The sequence below is a fragment of the Perissodus microlepis genome, chromosome 15 (genome assembly GCF_051167445.1).
Source record: "Perissodus microlepis isolate ML-2025 ecotype Zambia chromosome 15, ASM5116744v1, whole genome shotgun sequence".
In the NCBI taxonomy this organism is placed as follows: Eukaryota; Metazoa; Chordata; class Actinopteri; order Cichliformes; family Cichlidae; genus Perissodus; species Perissodus microlepis.
In genome coordinates this window covers 14,085,532-14,105,096 of record NC_140475.1, presented here as the reverse complement: position 1 = coordinate 14,105,096, position 19,565 = coordinate 14,085,532, and the positions used below count along the sequence as shown (strand labels likewise).

The 19,565-nt window shown below is 40.1% G+C and overlaps 2 protein-coding genes across 2 annotated transcripts in view; one reads left to right on the top strand and one right to left on the bottom strand.

Annotated features, from left to right (window-relative positions):
- Positions 1-810: 810 nt before the first annotated feature.
- On the top strand, positions 811-10,441 carry sytl3 (synaptotagmin-like 3). Its single transcript, XM_084954369.1, has 14 exons — positions 811-1,054; positions 1,168-1,447; positions 2,080-2,289; positions 3,634-3,701; positions 4,670-4,721; positions 4,822-4,888; positions 4,981-5,053; positions 5,494-5,621; positions 5,947-6,069; positions 6,252-6,418; positions 6,540-6,636; positions 7,357-7,527; positions 7,637-7,699; positions 8,701-10,441. Exons 2-13 carry the CDS (start codon positions 1,350-1,352, stop codon positions 7,673-7,675), a joined length of 1,293 nt encoding a protein of 430 aa, XP_084810495.1. The 5' UTR covers positions 811-1,054; positions 1,168-1,349; the 3' UTR covers positions 7,676-7,699; positions 8,701-10,441.
- Positions 10,442-10,663: 222 nt separating this feature from the next.
- Positions 10,664-19,565, bottom strand: part of ezrb (ezrin b) — a 30,478-nt gene continuing 21,576 nt past the window's right edge. The window contains exons 9-14 of the mRNA XM_084954368.1: positions 19,140-19,303; positions 16,918-17,048; positions 16,059-16,219; positions 14,411-14,503; positions 14,015-14,251; positions 10,664-12,145 (exon numbers count right to left, since the gene is read on the bottom strand). Of these exons, the coding sequence (XP_084810494.1) occupies positions 11,981-12,145; positions 14,015-14,251; positions 14,411-14,503; positions 16,059-16,219; positions 16,918-17,048; positions 19,140-19,303 (951 nt within the window). The 3' untranslated portion in view covers positions 10,664-11,980. The remainder of the gene's footprint in view (positions 12,146-14,014; positions 14,252-14,410; positions 14,504-16,058; positions 16,220-16,917; positions 17,049-19,139; positions 19,304-19,565) is intronic.

Here is a 19,565-nt window from a genome sequence, read left to right as displayed (position 1 = left end):
CCGGGAAGGAAAATGGTCTCAGTCCAGATTGAGATGTTAAGCGCTCGGGAATGACGTCTTCCAAATGAATGAGATATTAAAGAATCAGCTTTCTCCTTTACTTCCTCACACGCAGCTGATTGACTCTCCTTATAAACTGACCACACACCCAGCTGTGGGGTCAGGCATGCAAGCAATTCAGGTCAGTTTTGTTTACACAGCGCCAAATCACAACAGCAGTTGTCTCAATGTGCTTTAAATTGTAGTGTAAAGAATGTACAATAACAACCGCCTTTGACCCCTTGGCGACAGTGGAAAGGAAAAACTCCACTTCAAGCAGAGCTAGGTTCAAGGAGGGGCAACCATTTGACTAGTTGGGGGTGAGGGGAGGGAGAAGAGACAAGCTGTGGAAGAGAGGCAGAGATTAAAAATAACTAAGGATTAAAAAACAAAAAATAAGGTCCATGTGTCACTTTCAAGCCAGTTCACAGCTACATCTGTTAAATTGTATGATGACTGTTTGTGGTAAGTAACACAGTCACAACTCTACATGCAATGTTATGCAAACTGAACATTTTCAGTAAGCCAAGAAAATACAAGACATGAGATGTGTTCAAGATATTCTAGCTTCTTCACAAACACACACAGCTGATCTTCTGTTGTAAACCTCAAACCATTGGGTGAGCTTATTTCCAAGGACTGTCAAGTGACTTCTTTTGAAGTAAAACATGAAACAGAGCTATTGATCTAATAATAAAAACAAAAAAGAAAAAGAAACTGGGCCACGGGTGCACGTCAGCCATCAATAATGCACAGGGTTGGCATTTGGTTTGTTTTGCTGTTGCCCTGCCATCAGTGAAGCATCGCTGCTCTTCCTGCAGCTGAGGAAGCAGCGGTGGTTTAACACAGCGGAGGTCTGTGAGGACATGAGCAGCATGAGGGGAAATGAGGGGTAACTGATCATCACAGATCTGGACATGTCATTTTTTTCATGACATCCTGTGCCGCCAAGCAACTATTTACGTCATCAGGTGTTTCTGACGCGTAGCTCCCGGGTATTCTTGGAGATAAGAAGGTTATTTTAAATCATTCAAGTAGAAATACTACAAGTAGCTTTCTGATGTGGAAAGGGGAATCTCCGCTGCTCGCGAAATAACCTTTGCTATCTCCCTTATTTTAATCTTTCAGTTCCAGAAGACGAAAGAGACGATCTGAGGGTTGGGCCCAGTGAGGGGGAGGACTAAAGAGGAGAGGAGGAGTGAAAAATAAAACGGTGAAGCAGAGAGGAGAGACAGAGAGAGGAGGACCTGTGACAGTGACAGAAGACCTGAACCAGTATTTCTTTCTTCTTCTTTTTTTAATTCAAAAACATGGATTTAAGTTTGCTTCAAGTTATGGAGAGAGAGAGCATCCTGGAGGTTCTTCGGAGAGACAAACAGATGCGAGCAATCGAAGAAGACAGGATCAGGTGGGTCATTTCAAACAGTGTTAATAGGTGCTGGGATGAAATTAGATTTTTAGGGATGCTGGAAGGAGGCAGGGCCGACTGCTCTTATATTGATTATGTGAAAGCGAAAATATGATTCTTCTGAAAACAAAACCTGTTTCAGAGATGTTACCTGTTACAAATCTGAACTGTTAGTAGTTTCATACTTAGCATACAGACATGAGTGTGATATCAGAAGTTCATACTGTGCCATAAAATAAAGAAAGAGCCTTCTCCTCACACGGGGACTTTAAATCTTGGGGGGGGTTGTTTGTTTGTTTTTTTTGCAGCTGACACTTAATTCTGCTCAATAAAGTGTTTTAAACCTTGTTTAACTATGGTAACTTTGTGTTACGCTCTCAAAGAAACCCCATATGTCCCCATTGTCCCCATATAAGGGCATACTTTTTAAAAACCATACTGTTCTTCAGTTTTTATATCCAGAAGAAATTTTTATCTGCTGGCTTTATGTTGAGCATCTATAACAGAGTGATGCATTTCTGAAGGATGTTTAAAATATTAAAATGTACTAAAAAAAACTGTTCATTATTGTCAGAAGAGAAATGTCTGTGAATCTCGCAGTTAAAGCTCTCTGTGGTTCTCCCTCGCCTCAGGAGGATGAAATACGACCTGCAGGAGCTCCGAAGGAAGGGTGCAAAGAGCTATGCCCGGCAGTACGGCGAGCGGACCTGCGCCCGCTGCCAGAGGCCGCTGGGAAAGTTCTGGAACTCTGGCGCAGTCTGCCGCGGCTGCAGCCACCGCATCTGCAACAAGTGTCGTGTGGGAGCAGCGATCTGGAAGTGCACGGTCTGCCACGCGTACAGGTAGGGAGGCCACCAGCGAGCCTGCTGTACAGAGGGTTGAAATGTGTGACTCAGCGAGGCTCAAATCAAGCACTGAATGACTGTGGGTTACTGTAACTGAGGCTCAAATCTCACACTTTCACTTTTACTCTGTGTACTGTTGAGAGAGCTTGTCGTTGTGCTGAACTATCCAATGAAATGGTTAAACAGTCCGTGGGAGATCAGAAAATGACATTAGAAATAAAAACCTGACCAATTATTTGATAATTCAATGATTTAGAACACTAATTTAATTGTGGACGGACTTCCTGCCTCCATAAAACGTTCCCCGTAACAGTATAAGATTCCCCTTCAAAGTAAAGGCATTAGGGAATAGGGGACAGTGGACCAAACCACTAAGAGCCCCCCTAACTTCCCTAGATTTAGCTACACCCCTGTTAAACTGCAGTTTCTCCAGTCAGCAGCTTCACGTAAAGACTGAAACCCCCCTCCTCAGTTGCAGGAACATGATGTAAAGACTGACTTGCAGTTTAAAAGGCACCGATTGCTACAAAAAAAGAGGAAATTGTGTCAAGGACACTAAAGCAACATGATTGAAACAAATCACTCAAGAGCCGACTAACCAAAGCAAGAGTAGAAGAACTCCAACTCCATAAAAATGTGGGTAATTATTCTGTTGAGCAGATTTATGAAGGAAATGATAATGAGTGAAAACCGATAATAACAAGGTCTGCGCTCAGACTGATTGATACCTACATTAAATCTACAACTCTAACATGAGTTTCAGGTCAAGTGTCGCTGTTTTAATTAATCATCAACATTCCAGCTGTTTGGTAATCAACCACAAACTATTCTAATAACTTTTAAAGTGTCCTGAGTCTTATTTAAAATAGATGTGACACTAATTAGCTTGTTAAGATGGGATGAGATATTTTAACACATCCTGTCGCTTCTTTAAAACTTCCCCTTCCCTTCCCCTATATGAACTCTGTCATAAACATTTGAAATATGCAGGTAGCATCTCTGAAAAGTGAAATTTAGATTAGGTGTATTTCCTACACATATTTGTAGCCTCTTCGTTTTCAGTGTGTGTATTTTACATGTGTAAAAATGTGTCCACGTTTATAGATGATTTGTTCTGAATACTGAGGGGGCATGTTTTCCTCCGAAACCTACGCCTTGTCTTTCAGAAAAGGATGTAACGTGTTCTTTTACTACTTTAATTATCTGTGAAAGAACGAAGATACATTTGTCAAACTAAAGCTAAATTCAAAAGAGAAATGAAGATGTTGCAGTTGTAGTTTTATTGATTGTGGCTGTCTTGTCATTTCTACCTGCTCATCACGGCGCTCTTCCTCTTCACAGGGATGTAAAAATCAAGTCCGGAGAATGGTTTCTAGAAGAAAAGTCAAAGAAATTTCCAGTCACCACAGGTTTGTATGCAAAACCCAAACTGCATGCATACACATAGGGTGTGATTTGCAGGGCGTGGGGGTAACTTCCCCCATCTCTGGTCTGCATAACCTCTGCTAAATAATTTTTTTTATCCCCGGCTCTGATTTTTAGCGCTACATCTTCAGACAGTGTGCAGGGCAAACAACAATCAAATCCGAAATTCAGTTTGAGTGTCAGAGCAGCAGAGATGCCACGATACTGTTCGGCATTATTTCATTACACTCCAGAACACTGTCGTTTCAACATAAAACTAAAGCTAACCAAATAAAAGAGAAATAAAAAAGGGCCCAGAGGAGTCACCAAAACTCCTAATAACATTATTATTGAGTATCAAACACAGGAATGATCATTGACCCAACCTGCAGCTTCTTACTCCAACTTGTTGGCTTGCAATTATGAACTGGGACTGCTGTCTCTCATCCCTAAGAGACTAAGGAAGTTATGAGTACACTTGCTGCCTTTGCAACTGATAGAGATAGAGTCCGTCGTCCGACAGCAACCCTCCAGATAGAGTTTAACATGACCGTCAATCACAAGTTAGAGCTCATGGCTCTGATGTTCAGTAAACAGCACAGGTCGCCTCCTTGAGTTACAATCCTGAGAATGTTAATTTAAAAAGGGAGAGATTAAAATATTCTCATGGTTATCATATCTTCTGAACTTGTTCAGAATTATTCTGTAGACATTAAATTGGCAGCAGCTGTAAATAAGTATACAGGATCGCTTGCATGCTGCATACACAGCTGCTTTTCCTTTTTTAAATATAAATCATTATTCAATATTAATGCACGCTTGTTCAGCTACACTGACTCATAAAATATGAATGAACGCAGTTGTTTTATGTTGCTGGCTTTATGTGTTCAGTTCATAGTGTGGCTAGGCATCATAACACTTAACTATTAAGGATATTTAAATGGTTTTCTGTTCCTTCCTGATGTCCTTTCAGACAAATATGAGACGGTTGGGGAGAATCTACTGAAGACCTACAATGTGCTGAGGTATTATTTACCTTCTAAGTGTTTATTTTTCTACATCAGGTTAAGTCTCTGTCCTGATGTGGTTGTAAAATTACATTTTTTGACTCGTGTATCTTCGCAGTCATATATCCATTGTGCCTCCCACTCCTCCACCTCACTTGGATTATCACTTCCTGAGCAGATCTGGGGTAAAGTATTATTTTCTTTTCCCATTTTTTTTACAAGTTAAAATGAAACATGTATAAAGTGATTAATCATTATTACTGTTTTTGATCTGCAGGATTGGAAAAACTCAAAACCTTTCACCAAATCTGTGGAAAATCTAATGGTTTCCTTCACGAGTCACATTAAAAGTAAGTCGTTGTTCAACCTCGGCCCAGCGGTCAGCATTGCCAGGATCAGTAATTCTTTACTTCTTAATAACAGAAAGTGCAACACACAACAGGTACTCTCAGTGTGCAGTTGTGAGAAATTGTTGCTTCGAAATTAGTAGTATCACTTCCTGTGGATGTTATCAAACACACTCTGATCATGAGCTCAATATACGCACAGTAATAACCACAAAGGAAATTCACCAGAGATAATTTAGAAGAAAAAAAAGCCTTGTGAGCTCATGACACCTACTGCATCAGCAAAAGAGGCTTTAGATGATGCAGGAGATAACACCGCCACGCACGCACAGCTCTTTGAGCAGCGTTGTTTGTCCGAGCACAGGATGTACCTCTTCGTTAAATTTGTTTTCCAGTAAACAGGCATTTACTGGGTTGTGCTTTTCTTACATTTCCCTTTGCAGAGATTTCCAATTCTCAAAACGACGTCCGTGAAGATCTGCTGAAGGTCGACAACAGATGGAGAGGCTCGAGCTTCACCCACTCCACCCAAAAGAGCCTGTCCGACACAGACATAAACAAATCGAGCACGGTAGGTCGAACGCATCAGTCACTGAACTCAAGTCGAGTTTGTAGTGGTAGCGCTGCTTCTGCTGCAAGTGAAAGTGTTTTTGCAGAGCACATATTTGGGCCTGAGAGTCTAAGCGGGAAATCACAGATAAAACGGGGAACTGATTCAGGGCCTTTAGCAGCACCTGCTGGTGATGACCGGGAATAACATCAGCAACCTCAAATCTGAGAGAGAGTGCGACTTTTTGCTTTTTGTGCCTAAACTGCTCCTTGATGTTTTCTAGTTTTATATCATATAAAAATGTTCAGAAGCAGAGTAAAGAAAATGACTCTGTTTCTTTGTGCAGCTCTTCAAAGTCCCAAGTCTTCCAAACCTGTTCAAGAAAAGCAAAGACAGCGACCAGGAGGGCTCCTCCACCGGGGCAGAGGACGAGACTTCATTCAGTTCTGAGTACTCTGAAGGGAAGAGAGTAAGTCACAGCTGATATTTTTTTAAAATAAAATCCCCAAACAACATCCGGTGGTTGAAATATTCAGAAATAACAGCCCTGATCACAAAATCCCCTCTTATAATTACCCCCTCTCACACCTCTCTCATCCTTTTCCTCTGAAGTGTAAAATTGATGCTATAACCTGTATTTGGCTCCCTCAGGGTAGCTGCAGCAGCACCAGCACAGAGTTGGGCTTTGAGAGCGTTTCTGTGACCGGAGAACTGGAGCTGGCTCTGGCCTTCAACACCAACACCTCCCGTCTGGAGATCACAGTCGGCACCTGCAGAAACCTGTCCTACGGAGACAGCAAGAAGAGGAAGTGTCACCCGTAAGGACACGTTTGATGTCACTCTGTGCAACACAAAGAGGCAGAGCGCATTTCCTGTGATTTTCCATCAAAGCTTCAACAGCATTTTTTTTGTTTTTTTATTTTGGATTCTGCTGCACAGATACGTGAAAATCTACGTGCTGCCGGACAAGAGCTGCAAACTGAAGACGTCAGTGAAGAAGAACACGACTGATCCGGTTTACAATGAAGTTTTGAAGGTAAAAACAAAGAACCTCTTCAGCTATTTTTGGATGTCTCTATGTGTCATCAGTTTAATAAAAACTTGCAGCATGCACATATGCATGCTCATGACTTATGGAAACAAAATTATTGATTTCATGGGCAGTAAATTCTTCCTTTGAAAGTTTTTTATCTGGTGCATCAAAAATATGATCTACTCTGAGATGCCATCATAGTCTGTATATAAAAGATGGACATAGCCACTGTGACGTCGCTCAGTAATTGATGAAAAGTCCTGCTGTGAAGACTTGAGCTGAGCCTTTTCACTACAGTCATCTGGGTGTTTTAAAGCCAGAAATAAAGAGCAAGAACTTAAAACTGGGGGACACTCCACGGTACCCTGGCTATCTCCCTTTCTGACTCTGGTTCAATTTTTCAAAAATAATATCATCCGCTGCTCTATAACACTCAAAACTAGGCCCTGAGACCATAAAGCTATCAGAGGAATTTCTACAGAGCAAAATGTTTGTTTGTTTTTTAAACCAAACAAGCATCCATCTTTTATATACAGTTTGTTTGTTTTGCGATTGGGTTTTTATATAGAAATGTGTCTTTTATATAGTCTACACAACACTACCAGAAGGCCAGGACAAGGACTTTTACCTGCACTCATGTGCTTAATCAGTGTTTAAAGAAAACATTTTAATAAATGTTGTGAACGTAAACAGCATTCACTAAAATTTAAATGTTTTTCACAGTATGGCATACAGCGCAACATGCTCATTGGAAAGAGGCTACAGGCGACTGTGTGGCATTCAGGTACCCTGAAAAGGAAAGTTTTTCTTGGTGAAGTCCTCATCCCTCTGGATGGCTGGAGATTTGAAGACAAGGCATTCCAGTGCTTTAACTGGTATCCACTGTGTCCGAAGGTAAAATGGAGCATGGCAGAAAAGATTTGTTTATTATTGCTGAAGACTTTTGCCTGTATGGCTGATATGGAAGTGGTTTTCTATAAAATCTCCTTCCTGTGTCCTTCAGCCTGAAAGACAAAACGGAGGTGCTGCGGATCAGGAGTGAGGAGAACTGCTGGCCGGAGTCAAGGTGAGTTTGTAGCTTGCTTAAATGTCTGTCTAGCGCTTTGGTTTCGTCAGGCTTGTGTAGTTCATGTGTTTTTTAGTTCATACGTAGTAGGTGGTGTAGTACAAGTGGGACAGTGATTCTGAAAGCTGTAATTTACAAGGTGTATGTACGTGAGTTTGAGGTCACATAGTCGAGCACAAGCGTAAACCTACCAGATCAGCTGATCTGTGTCACCTGATACCTTTTTATTCATTTAAATTGGCAAATCAAATCATATAGGGCGATATTAAAGCTGCTTTGGCCTGCAAACCACTTTGCAACCCACTCACACCTAGACTCATCTCTGCCAGTGTCCCCAGAACAAATATTTTAATATATGTCAAATATAAATGATTCAATATCGAAATAAAAGTTTTCTTCTGACTAAAGGTTACTTCATTTGCTAGTGATATCATGTTGTTCGAAATCCTCCAGGTGGTTTTCTTTTTTTTTTTCTGGTGTGGTTATCAAGTGGGCTGAGGTGCGAGCTATGAAAACCACTATTTTAAGAGAGCGTCATCAACACTTCAGAAAAGGCTGGTCAGGGTTTACTAATAGAAATGAAATAAAATAAGTAAAAAATGTAATTTTTTTTATTTAAGTGAGCTGAAATTGTGTTTAATATAATTTTTAAAGGCACATTTCAAGAGCCTTAACCTTTTAGGTGCATTCATTTCGGCACTAGGGGTCAGGAGATGATCTGCTTTGGATACCTTGTGTTGTCCTTTAAGGCAAACTGGGCCACATAGCAATGATCCACTAACCGTCCTTCACACCTTCCCATTAGTGTAAACATGACTCAGAGTGTAAATACACGTCATTGTGGCCCTGTGTGTCTCCTTGTGTGCGTAAGCCTCAGGTGTGCTATGTGTGTTCTGGTGTGTGACTTTTTGAACGCAAGTGTAATTGTTCAACATTGTTCAACAAGCATGAAGGAGTGTTTACATAACTCGTGTGTTTGTGTATGTACGTGTCTCATTTAGGCGTCTGACTGGGAGCCAGCAGAGAGCTCGTCCACAAGACGCCCATTTCTAAAAAAAAGAGGGAGACCGAAGTCCTCCACTGCTGCTCGTCCAGGACGTCACTCTGAACTTGGGCCTGTGGGATCAAAGCACCTCCTGCCTCTCTGAGGCACCATAATGGGGACTTGAATGGACCAATAACAACAGAGATTCACTTCTGAACGTCCTCTGTGGAAACACTTTAATGTCGCCTGTGAAGCATCTACAAACGTTATGGATGTATACACCACCTCAAGCAAAGCAGTTGTGATTAATTAATAGATTTTTTGCATTATAGAACAGACTATAAAAAAATCTATTGCTTTATAGAAACATTATTTATGCTTGTTATATTTATTTAGCTTTCTGTTTCTTTTTTTTTTCATCTGCTAAGCTCCTTGAAACTTGAAAAAATCAAGTTACAGTCTATAACCATCAGCTCCAAGTCTGTTTAATAATTACTTTATAATATCCTGTGCTGCAGTTTTAAGCTAAAGAAAGATTGGATAAGCCAGCTTCCTGATGGAGGTTGTACCTAACATACCGACATATTTGTTTATTAACTGCTTGTGGATGCTTCATAGTTGCAGACGGATAGCACGTACAATTTTACTGCTTTGTAAATGTTAAACAGTTAAAGTGATGCCACTTCCGTTCAAGGCCTCTCTGCTGACGTTCGTGGATCCGTTCAGACCCATTTTCCTCGTTAATGCGATGTTCTTCTGTCAGAGGAGAGCAGCAACAAAACGTCCATGCAAATAAAATTAGTGGAAGAGACGCTAAGCTAACGTTACTGACAAATGAAATCTGGAGCCACACCCGGCGGTGGAGCGGAAGCGGTTTGAGTCGCTTCAGACACACACGCACAGACACACCACACAGCGGCTCTTCGAGTACAAAGACACGTTTCTTGTCTCTGTGGACGCGGTGTGTGAAAGCAGCAGAAGAAGAAGAGAAGGAATAAGGCGGTTTCTGTGCTGGGAGCAGTGATGTCACTGACCTGGAATTCTGTTGACCACCATGGCAACTGGAGGCTCACCAGGTTAAGCGTGACGTCAGCTATTTATTTATTTATTTATTTATTTATTTTTGTTTACATCCAGCACTTTAAGACGCTCATTTAGCGTTCAACTATTTACAGTGTATGTGTAGTACAGCTGTCAGATAATAAGTCAATCAGCTTCCACGTGCATGTTTGTTTTTTGTCATTTTATTTATTTTTCTGTCACACTGAATTGCTTTTGTAAAAATAAAAGTATCTGAATATGAATCAAAACAACGTGAGAGAGTCCTGACATGCTGATATTATAAATATAAAACTCTACTTTTTGGAAAGCATTTAGCTGTAACCAGTGTGTCTGACTTCATTTTAGAGCTCATCTTGAAAGGAAATTTCTGCATCAAGTTTCATTTTCAATTCATTGAACATCTGGTGAGTTCATTTATTCAAAAACACAAACATCAATCTCACAACATCCCAAGCCAGAACCAGTCCCAAGTCTATGGACTACTTTTTCATACAGTTTGGCTTTGTAATGCCAACGCCTGACAAAGCTATGATCATCAGCGCCTAGCAGTCGTTGTTTGGGAGAACATGAAAGTTGATACAACCTCCAAAGCAATCCATCCTGTCATCCTGGTCTGTCTTTAACACTGTAAACCCAGAACAATGACAGAATGACCAGAAAATTCTAATATTTTTTTTGAAAATTGATTTTATTGAACCTCCTGACAAATATATATATTTATATTAATTTGCATATATGAGTTTTAATTTGTATCAGATATGATACACTTGGCTTTACATGGTTAAACCCACATGGGCTAGCAAGGCTAAGACTCAGAGGCATAAGGCAAACCCATTAAAACATCCCGGTCCAGAAAGCATGAGGACAGAAGTGTCTACTTACTTTGAAATATATATTTTACAAAGTACACACAGACATGTAATCATGTTTTTTTTAATTGCCAAATTCTTAAACACCTCAATATAAAATCCTGTTCATATACAAAGTCCAGCAGAGCTGTGAGTCAGTAAATACTAATAAATGTCCAGAGAGGAGAACATGAGACTTGGTTTTATTCAATCTGGGTCAGTCCATGAAACTCTGGAGATGTAACACAAACAAAAAAAACCCCAAAGGTTTTCAGAATTGCATCTTATTGTTGTTGTTTTTTGTTTTTTGGGTGACTAAGCACCTTGGCTGAGACGTGTCGAGCGGCTGTCTGGGACTGACCCCTGCAGAGGGGCGACCAAAGGCCACTTTAGAGTGTGAAAATGTTCATTTCTCACTCTGCAGCGACATGACACGGAACAGACAGAAACAGAAATATTAAACCTGCTCTCAAGAAAAAGATGCATCGCTGTTCTGTGAACTGCATGGCAAAAAACAATAATAATAATGTTATTAATAATAATAATGATAATGATAAAAGTACCTAGATAGCTAGAGATCTTCTGACGTGATTTTAATAGCATGCAGCTGAATATATTTCCTACGGTAAAAAATAATAATTTACAATTAATATTTCTTTAATTTATTGATCTAAAGGAAAACATATGGAACATAAGACCGTTGTTGTTTGGTCAATATATAAAATCTTTAAAACATATTGAATGTTTTGTTATCAGAAGATAGCAAAAATATACAAACCAAAATGAAATACCCTTTTTAAATGTCCCATATACAGTATAAATATCCAACTAGGCATTAATTTTTTTAACCTACAGAATAGCAATATTAAACATAAATGGAAGTGTTCAAATATGATGGAAAATAAAAACTACTTTTCTGCTCGTTCCCCCTTTCTGAGTGGTCGCCATGAACAACAAACAGTCCTCCATCAAAAATCAGCAAAGCTTGTACTATTTTCTCTCTGTGCGCATCATAAAATACTAAAATAATTTGGCTAATCCCCCACTTCATCCCACCTCTAAAAACAGATGACTATTTTTGGTCTGAATTGCTCAAATTACACAATTAAATACACAAACGGGAAATGAAACACTAAGTAGAGACAAAAGGGAAAGTTTTTGGCACTAATATTTCTTCAGAGGGTTTGCAAAGCCCTGCATCCAGCAGGGCACTCATAACAGAAGGAGTTTCTCCTCTGTAGTGATGCTTCTGCTCTGCTTATACTGCTTCAATTCAGTCTGCAGCAGTGTGTTAAACATGTCCGGGTTTGGTTGTGTGTTGATCTGGCAGTCGAAGAGTGAGATATGTAGTGACCATTCAGAAAGGGTACGTTTTCCGAGGGCTCCTTATAAGGCTTCGAACTCATCGATCCTCTGCTTGGTGTTGCCCTGCCTGATCTGTCGCAGAGTCTTGTATTTGTCTCGGCCAGCCCGCACGTTCTCACTGTGGAGGAGGTCGTTGGCGGTATTCTTGGATTCATCACGTGCCTGAGCCAGCTCTGAGGTCAGGGCCTGAGGGTGGAGGAAAGGAAGAAGAATGAGATCTGAGGGCAAAAACCAACAATGCCGCCTCTTATACAGTTCCATGAATGAGTCACCGTGTCCATTTTAGCTCACTATAGCCTCGAACTTTATACCCCACAAAGACATATGTGTTAATCAGTCTTTAACCTTCCATCTAGCAAATGCACATCATGTTTGGCACCTCCTACACAAAACAGTAGTTTGGAAACTCAGTTTCTGCATTTACACGTGGATGAGGACGACAAACATTTTTCCCTCTTTTTTTTGCCGTGAGACATCAACATCTCTGTATGATTAGAGTTCTATCAAGAGTTCTATCAATGTGTGTTGCTTTAGCGATAAACATTTTCTGTTTTTTTCTTTTCTTTATAAAAACACCAGTGTATGTGACGATGTAGCCTAAATTGCATACAGTGTTTCCAGCAGTGATCATTTGTCCAAGCTGTCTCCTGCTGTTTGACCTGATCTGATTCTCCTGACACTTTCTGAAGTTCATGGCTGAAAACAGGCTGTGACGACGTTCCTGTAAAATCACTACAGTTTGCTTGATCACTTCTAGATTGGTCCATTAAAAAAATGAAAAAAGGGCTTGAATATATTCTTCAGCCCTGATAATTTTACACCATTATCTCCTGTAAGTTAAACTTGGCTCAAAAATCAAATGCATTTCCACGCATCTGCAAGAGATTTGGAAAAATTTCTCAGCAGATTCAAAATTTTCTTCCAAACTCTTGTAGTTTTCCCATTAAAAACAATATGACTATTAGAAACAGAAAATATATATTGGTCTGCGGCAGTTTCTGTGGCAGGAACCTGAGAGCTGACTTTATATAAAGTAGTGAGCAGTAAAGTTTTTGCTCTCCACACAGGAAGCGACAATCAACTGGGCAATCGGCGATAACAGAAAGTCAATGACATATCTAGCAACTTGAAGCAATGACGAGTGAAATAACCTCTGGCCATGTGAAGTTTTTGCAACTTCTAGATGAGCACTTAGTTAATATTGATGTGAGTGAAGCAAAAGATGCTGTTAACTGTCATATAGTATGGCGTGGTAAATGCCTTGACAACCAGAGCCCAAATCGTCTGCTAGCGACCAACTGTCAAAGCGATGCGTGATGAGCAGTTCGCTTCCTGCATAAACGCCCCTCATTTCTGAACGCAGCTTTGAGATAGGATACAGGGCGATCAGGTGACTGAGCTGGTCTCCAACATCAAGTTCAAACATTCAAAGGTACCGCTGATTTCAACTTCCTGATGTTATAGTCTAGTATAGATAATCGAGCCAGAGCTCAACAGCTTTGGTTCTACATGAAGGTCAAAAGAGAAGTGATAACAGGATGAATGCGGTGAAACTTGTAGTCTTTCAATTTTAACAGAAACTACAGCTGTGAACTGGCTTTTACAGAATGTAGTGCTATTCTAGTCTTATGGACTGCAAAAATTGCTTTGGTGTTAATAGTGTTTAAGTTAGATCAAGGCTTCAATGAGAACTCTGATGCATTCAATAACACCAGGCCCTTCTGTGCTTTCACAGCCAAACTGTTTGTTCCAGTTAAACTCTTCTCTGTCTAGACTTGTTTCAAGCTGTCAGCTAATTCAGACTAAGATTACCTGAGGAGGAAGTTCTATTTCTAAATCTGTCTGTACAGATCTTCTACCCTAATGTTGGGTAACACAGTAACAGATAAGCATGAAAGCAGGTAATTCTTCCTGATTATTTAACTGAATTGCAGGAACCACACACGCAGCACTGTTTTTGTCTTCTATTCTTAACACAGCTGATAACCTCAGATAAAGGTGTTAACGTGCCATCACGCTCGCCAATGACTGACTGTGTGAGGTGCTAGTTTTCACCTTCAGCTGTTTCTGGACGCGCTCGTTCTTCTCGGCCTCAGTCAGGCGATCCTCCTCTTTGCGGTGGTCGTTGATGCCTTCCACGTGCAGGTCAGCGCTGTGCATGCTGGTGTTGTCGTCACTGTTGTCGTCCATGAGGTGGTCGTACATGGGAGGAGGTGGTGGCGGCAGAGGCGTCGTCATCACATTGTGCAGCTCCTCCTTGGTTTTAATCAGATCGTCCTGGGCCTCACGGGCCTGGTGATGACAGAGAAGGTCAGTCAGCTCAAAATCAACGCTATAGAATTTCTGACTGCAAATAGAAGGTCTGCAATAATTTAATTCAGTTCTTGTTTCAGACAGAAACAGCTGAGTGAGCCTGAGTAAACTGCACTGTGGTCACATTAAAGCTCTCACCCTGAGCTGCCATGAGTTGGCCTCCTCCTCCTTGCGTTTCTTAGCCTCCTCGAGCAGGCTGATCTTTGCTGTGTGCTCTGCCAGCTCAGCAGCCTGACACACACACACACACACAAAAGAAAACAAGAAATAAGAGAAACATATTATTTTATACAGAAGGGCAAATAAAGACTCTTGTTGCATCCAGAAAAAATACATCTCATTTTGTTCATGTCTGTTGTCTTATACTACCACTATACTACTTCTGTGTCTACACTTCAAGAGACTAAAACCTTCTCCTTCTAATGAGAAACTAACCTAACAGACCACAATTGTTTCAAAGCATTTCAAAGAGTTTCCAGAAATAAATATAGGCAGCTTGATTTATTATAAGTGTCATATTAAATGACCTTTTTCCCCTGTTATGTTTTTACTTCTCCTCCAAAAAATAAAGAAACTTTGTTAATCAGATTTTAAATTTTCTGTAAGAATTTAATTTTAATGTTAGTTTAAACCTTCCTTTGATCTTTCACTTGTTTGATATTTTTAGCTTTAAGCCTCAGTATGCATTAAAAAATATAAAATATATATATTAAAAAATTCTAAAGAGTCACAAAGAAAACAGGTAGATTTAAAACTACATTTGATTACTAATTCAGAAAATATGATTGGAAACCAGTGTAAAAACTGTAATAGTTCATTTTTGGATTATTGCAAACTGCCGGCATCATTTAAAAAAAAAGAAATAATGAAACAGGAAGCAGCTGTCACTGTGAGGAGGCATCTTAATTAAACCTAACCAGACCGTGTAGCCTCTCTGGGTGTTGTGGTACATTCCTTCTCACAACTACAACAATGTCAACGGCTTGTCTTTCACCACACTGAAGTATACCCTGCTCAGCATTAAACGGCACGCCTTCTCTAGCTGTTCAGTGGGTGTAGGCTGCCTCCAGCAAGCCATGAAATTATGTGAAAGGTGCTCGACTGGAAAATGAAGTTAGTGAAAACACTATCATTAATGAGATACGTGGGTTCAAACAAGTTCGTATCAATGCTCTCACACGTCTTCTGTGAGCGGAAGCTGCACATGGACTTAATCCATTACAAATGTCTTAATGGGGTTTAAGTAAAGAGGGCATCACAGCAGGTGTCTAATAAAACTGTGTCTGGTGCCTGAATGTGGAGTAGGAACCACAGCTTTTTGTGTCAGGACAGTTGAACTGAAGCACAGTCTTGCAGGTGGTTCTGAGGGGCTGTTAGCGGTGTGGACCAGCTAGACACTACAAAATGCTTTTGTCTGGAGCAACAGTAGCCAGTCATCAGCACATGCCTGATAATAACCTGGACAAACAGCTGAGATCTCGGCAATAAAAGTGTGTGTGATAAATCTGTTTTTTCACTGTCACCATAATCTTACAATGAAATAAGCAATTTTAGCCTCCTTCCTGCTCCTGTTCAGGCAGCTTTTTTCTGATTGGTTGCTCTTCCTGGTGTCAGACCTGTGTCTCTGAGATGACCATATAAGAAAGATCCCTTTTCTTTGATGTCACACATAGCCTCAATATTAAAAACGGTGCACATGCTTATCATGAGCATCCACCTATGTAACAGTATTGAAATGAGAGGAAAATAAAGGAAAAATCACAAAAGACTGATTTAAAACACTGACCAGCTGCTCCTGACTCTTCTTCTGTTGCTCAGAGTGGCGGGCCAGCTCCTCTTTAGCCAGCAGGGCAGCCTGACGCTCTGCCTCCAGACGAGCTGCCTCCTCCTCTGCTCTCCTGCGCTCCTGCTCCAGCATCATGGCTCTCTGCAGCTGGTCTTGCAAATCTAACATGCAAAAAGAGGGGGAAAGAAAATATAATATGACACAAATACTTTATTTAAACGTGTAGATATTTATGTTCATATGTTATTTTTTTCATTATCTTATAAGATAACAGAGCAGCAGTATATATCTGTATATTTGTTACTATTAACTGAGACCACCACCTCACAGCAGTCTCTTAATAAGGAAGTTCAATAAAAAGTAAACCTGTCACATGTCAAACATGTTTCCTGAATACCAACAAAGCTCTGCACCATGACTGTGTGAATGCTTTCTTATTTATAATGCTCCGGGTGTTTGATCAGCTGGAATTTAAATCATTTAACAACAAACACTGGAAATCAGAGCTAATTTACAACCAGACTGCTTCCGTAAGTCAATCAAATTGTTTTGTCTTTGGTTTATGACAAAAATGCAGAGAGTCCATTCCAAGATGTAGTTTTTGTTCCTCTGTTTTGAATACAGAGCCATATGTAATCAAAAAGACAATGACTACTAATAACTGTGCTTCATTCCGTGCTGCTTTTAGTGTTATTTTGCGGGCAGGGGGTTGCCTTTGATTAATCATTTAATTTACACAACAAGTAAACTGAATGCATATCCTAATGACCTATTGTTACCAACCTGCATAACAACACGTACACACATATTCCAAATATTTTCACACACACACTCAGACACATCTTTCCCCTCGCCTCACCTTTCTCTGCCTTCTTGGTCTTCTCCTCAAACTGGTAGAGCCTCATCATCAGGTCCTGCTTCTCTTGCTCCATCTGCTCCTTCTCTTTCTCAATGGCCTCTCTCTTCTTCTTCTCATTCTCCAGCTGGGCTCTGCAGATAACAGAAAGCAGCCATGAGGACACAAACAGAACTGATATAGTTGATACATGGTTACTGCAAAAGGCACACACACAAACGTGGCATTTGGTGCATGTTTGCAAAAACTGCTCTATAAGAGCTGGTGAAAACAACAAGACATTTACATATAATTTTTTTCACACAGTCATATTATACAGGTGAAGTCTTGTGATTTTAAGTTGCATGACACTCACAAAGACTTGGCAAACTGAATGACTTCAGGGTTTATGAGAGCTATAAAAAGCTGGCATGAAATCAGCTGATAGAAGGATGTGAGCAGAGCCCTCAGTAACCAAGAATTTTACTCACAGCAATGAAATTATTGGCTTCAGTTAATTTTTTAACTAATTGTTTGTCCACTAAATGTCCAAATAATTCATTAGTAACTTAGCAATTAACTTTTATATACTGGGTTATGATTAATTAATTATGATTCATTCTTAAACACCATTTTAGTCTCTTACAAACTCTTGGAATCCACTATAATTTTAAAATACTCCACAGCCGGACTTTGTTTGTCTCTCAGAAAACTTTATGTCAATCTGCCTTAATCTAAAAAACTGAACAGTTCATTTTCTCAAATTTGGGATAAGTTATTCATCTCTCTCTTCCCTATTCTTAGTTAAACTTCATTTGACTCTCTTCGCATCCTGCTCATGTCTCCTGCTGCAGAAAAAAAACCTGATATCTCTCTGGGTTTGTTAATGTTTAAACGGGACATGAAATGCTACACACATCAAAGCTAATATACACAATTGATCACTGCTCTCAAAAACTGGCATAGATGTAACACTGTCTGTGAAGCTGGATTTAAGAAACAAGTGCTTAAAGTTTAGCGCCATTTTCTTTTAGCGTGACGTCGTGTGGTTGGCTGGTTGCAATAGACTTACATTAGTTATTGTTAGCTAACTAGCGATAGAATCGATAATTCCGAGGAAAACAACGACACTAAAACTAGGGGATCGCAGTTGTGTTGCCCTAAATAGAACAATGAGTTCTATGTTAAGAAACTGAGCCAATAGTGTCAATTTCCACTGTCTGTCTCTTTAGCAGTAATTGGTTGCTCACTGTTTGGCTAGCTGCACTCAAACAGGAAAATCCAGCTGTTAGCCATAATATTTGGGTTTGGAAAGTACTTTATAAGAGTACTTAGTACGGTAGTTAGTTTTAGTGTCATTATTTTCAACTGAGTTATTGATTCTGTCACTAAATAGACTTGCATTAGTTTATGTTAGCTATTACCGCAACCAACCAACCACATGACATCACGCTCCGCACAGACAGATGGCGCTAAACATGGTTTTAAAACTTTAAGCATTTATTTCTTAAATTCAGTTTCACAGACAGTGTTACATCTATGTCAGTTTTTGAGAGCAGGGATAACTGAATTAAGTTAGCCTTTGTGTAGTGTTTCACGTCCCTTTTAAATAAAGTTTCTTGAATGACTCATCGCAAACCATCTTGTAATTATGTTTGAACACCAGTCAACCTGATTACTGGACAGACTGTGGGCTACTATGCGCGAGCCTGAACTGGTGATCTGATGGCTCTCTCTCTGGTATTCACTGTTGTTGTCTGTTCATGGTTGTCTGTGTTTGAACAGCTGTGTGGGACAGACAGTGAGCTGACAGCTGCTGTTGAGATCAGGGTCAACATCCATTCAGTTTCAGCTCAGTCAACACAGGAAGTACATTTCCTACACTTCACCTTTTTTGTAGTTATTATATCAAACCTCTAATATTTTTTGTGCACCCTTTTCTTTCCTCCCTGACCTCTAAATAAAAATCAATCAAGTTACTGTGAAAATAATAACTGATAAGGGGTGTTAGTAGCAGCTGCAGCAATGACGTGTTCTAATGTTGTGATTGATTGCTTATTGCTCATTTTATTCACAGCTGACTCAGTGAAAACACATCAGCCCTTATCAAAATCTCAGTGAATGGCACGAGGGTAAAACCATAATAGTCTAGAGGGTTTATGTTCTTACTTAAGACAACAGTCACACAATAATTTTTAAGTGTGAAACTACTTCTTAAATGACACTCATCTCCACAATCTGCGTACCTCTCCATCTGCTTCTGGTGTTTGTCCTCTTTGGCCTGGGCCTTCATCTGCTGCACCTCAATTGTGTCGGGTTTACGGCGACGCATGTACAGCTCGTGGTTGCCCATGCACAGGTGCAGGATGCGCTTGTTTATGCGCAGTCTCGGGGCGTAAAACACAAAGTCCTGAATTTGGGAAAAGAATCAAACAATAAGAACGATAAGGAGAAAACAGAACAGACACTGGGCTGAATAATGAATACTGGTGCTAAAAAAAAAAACAACCTCCGCTCGTAGTAAAAGGCAGAGCAGCCTGAAGTGCACAGATAAGGTTTATACCACTTGCTTTTTTGTGTGTGTCTGCAGTCAATCGCTAACAGCGCTGCCTAGAAAGCAGCTCTGGCTATTCTTTATGCTCGATTGTAATGGGAGATATGCCTAATGGTTT

Bases quoted from the DNA above. Each gene is read 5' to 3' on its own strand.
- sytl3 (XM_084954369.1), top strand. From the start codon at position 1,350: ATGGATTTAAGTTTGCTTCAAGTTATGGAGAGAGAGAGCATCCTGGAG. The intron at 2,290-3,633 runs GTAGGGAGGCCA...TCCTCTTCACAG, and splicing joins ACGGTCTGCCACGCGTACAG to GGATGTAAAAATCAAGTCCG. The intron at 3,702-4,669 runs GTTTGTATGCAA...ATGTCCTTTCAG, and splicing joins GAAATTTCCAGTCACCACAG to ACAAATATGAGACGGTTGGG.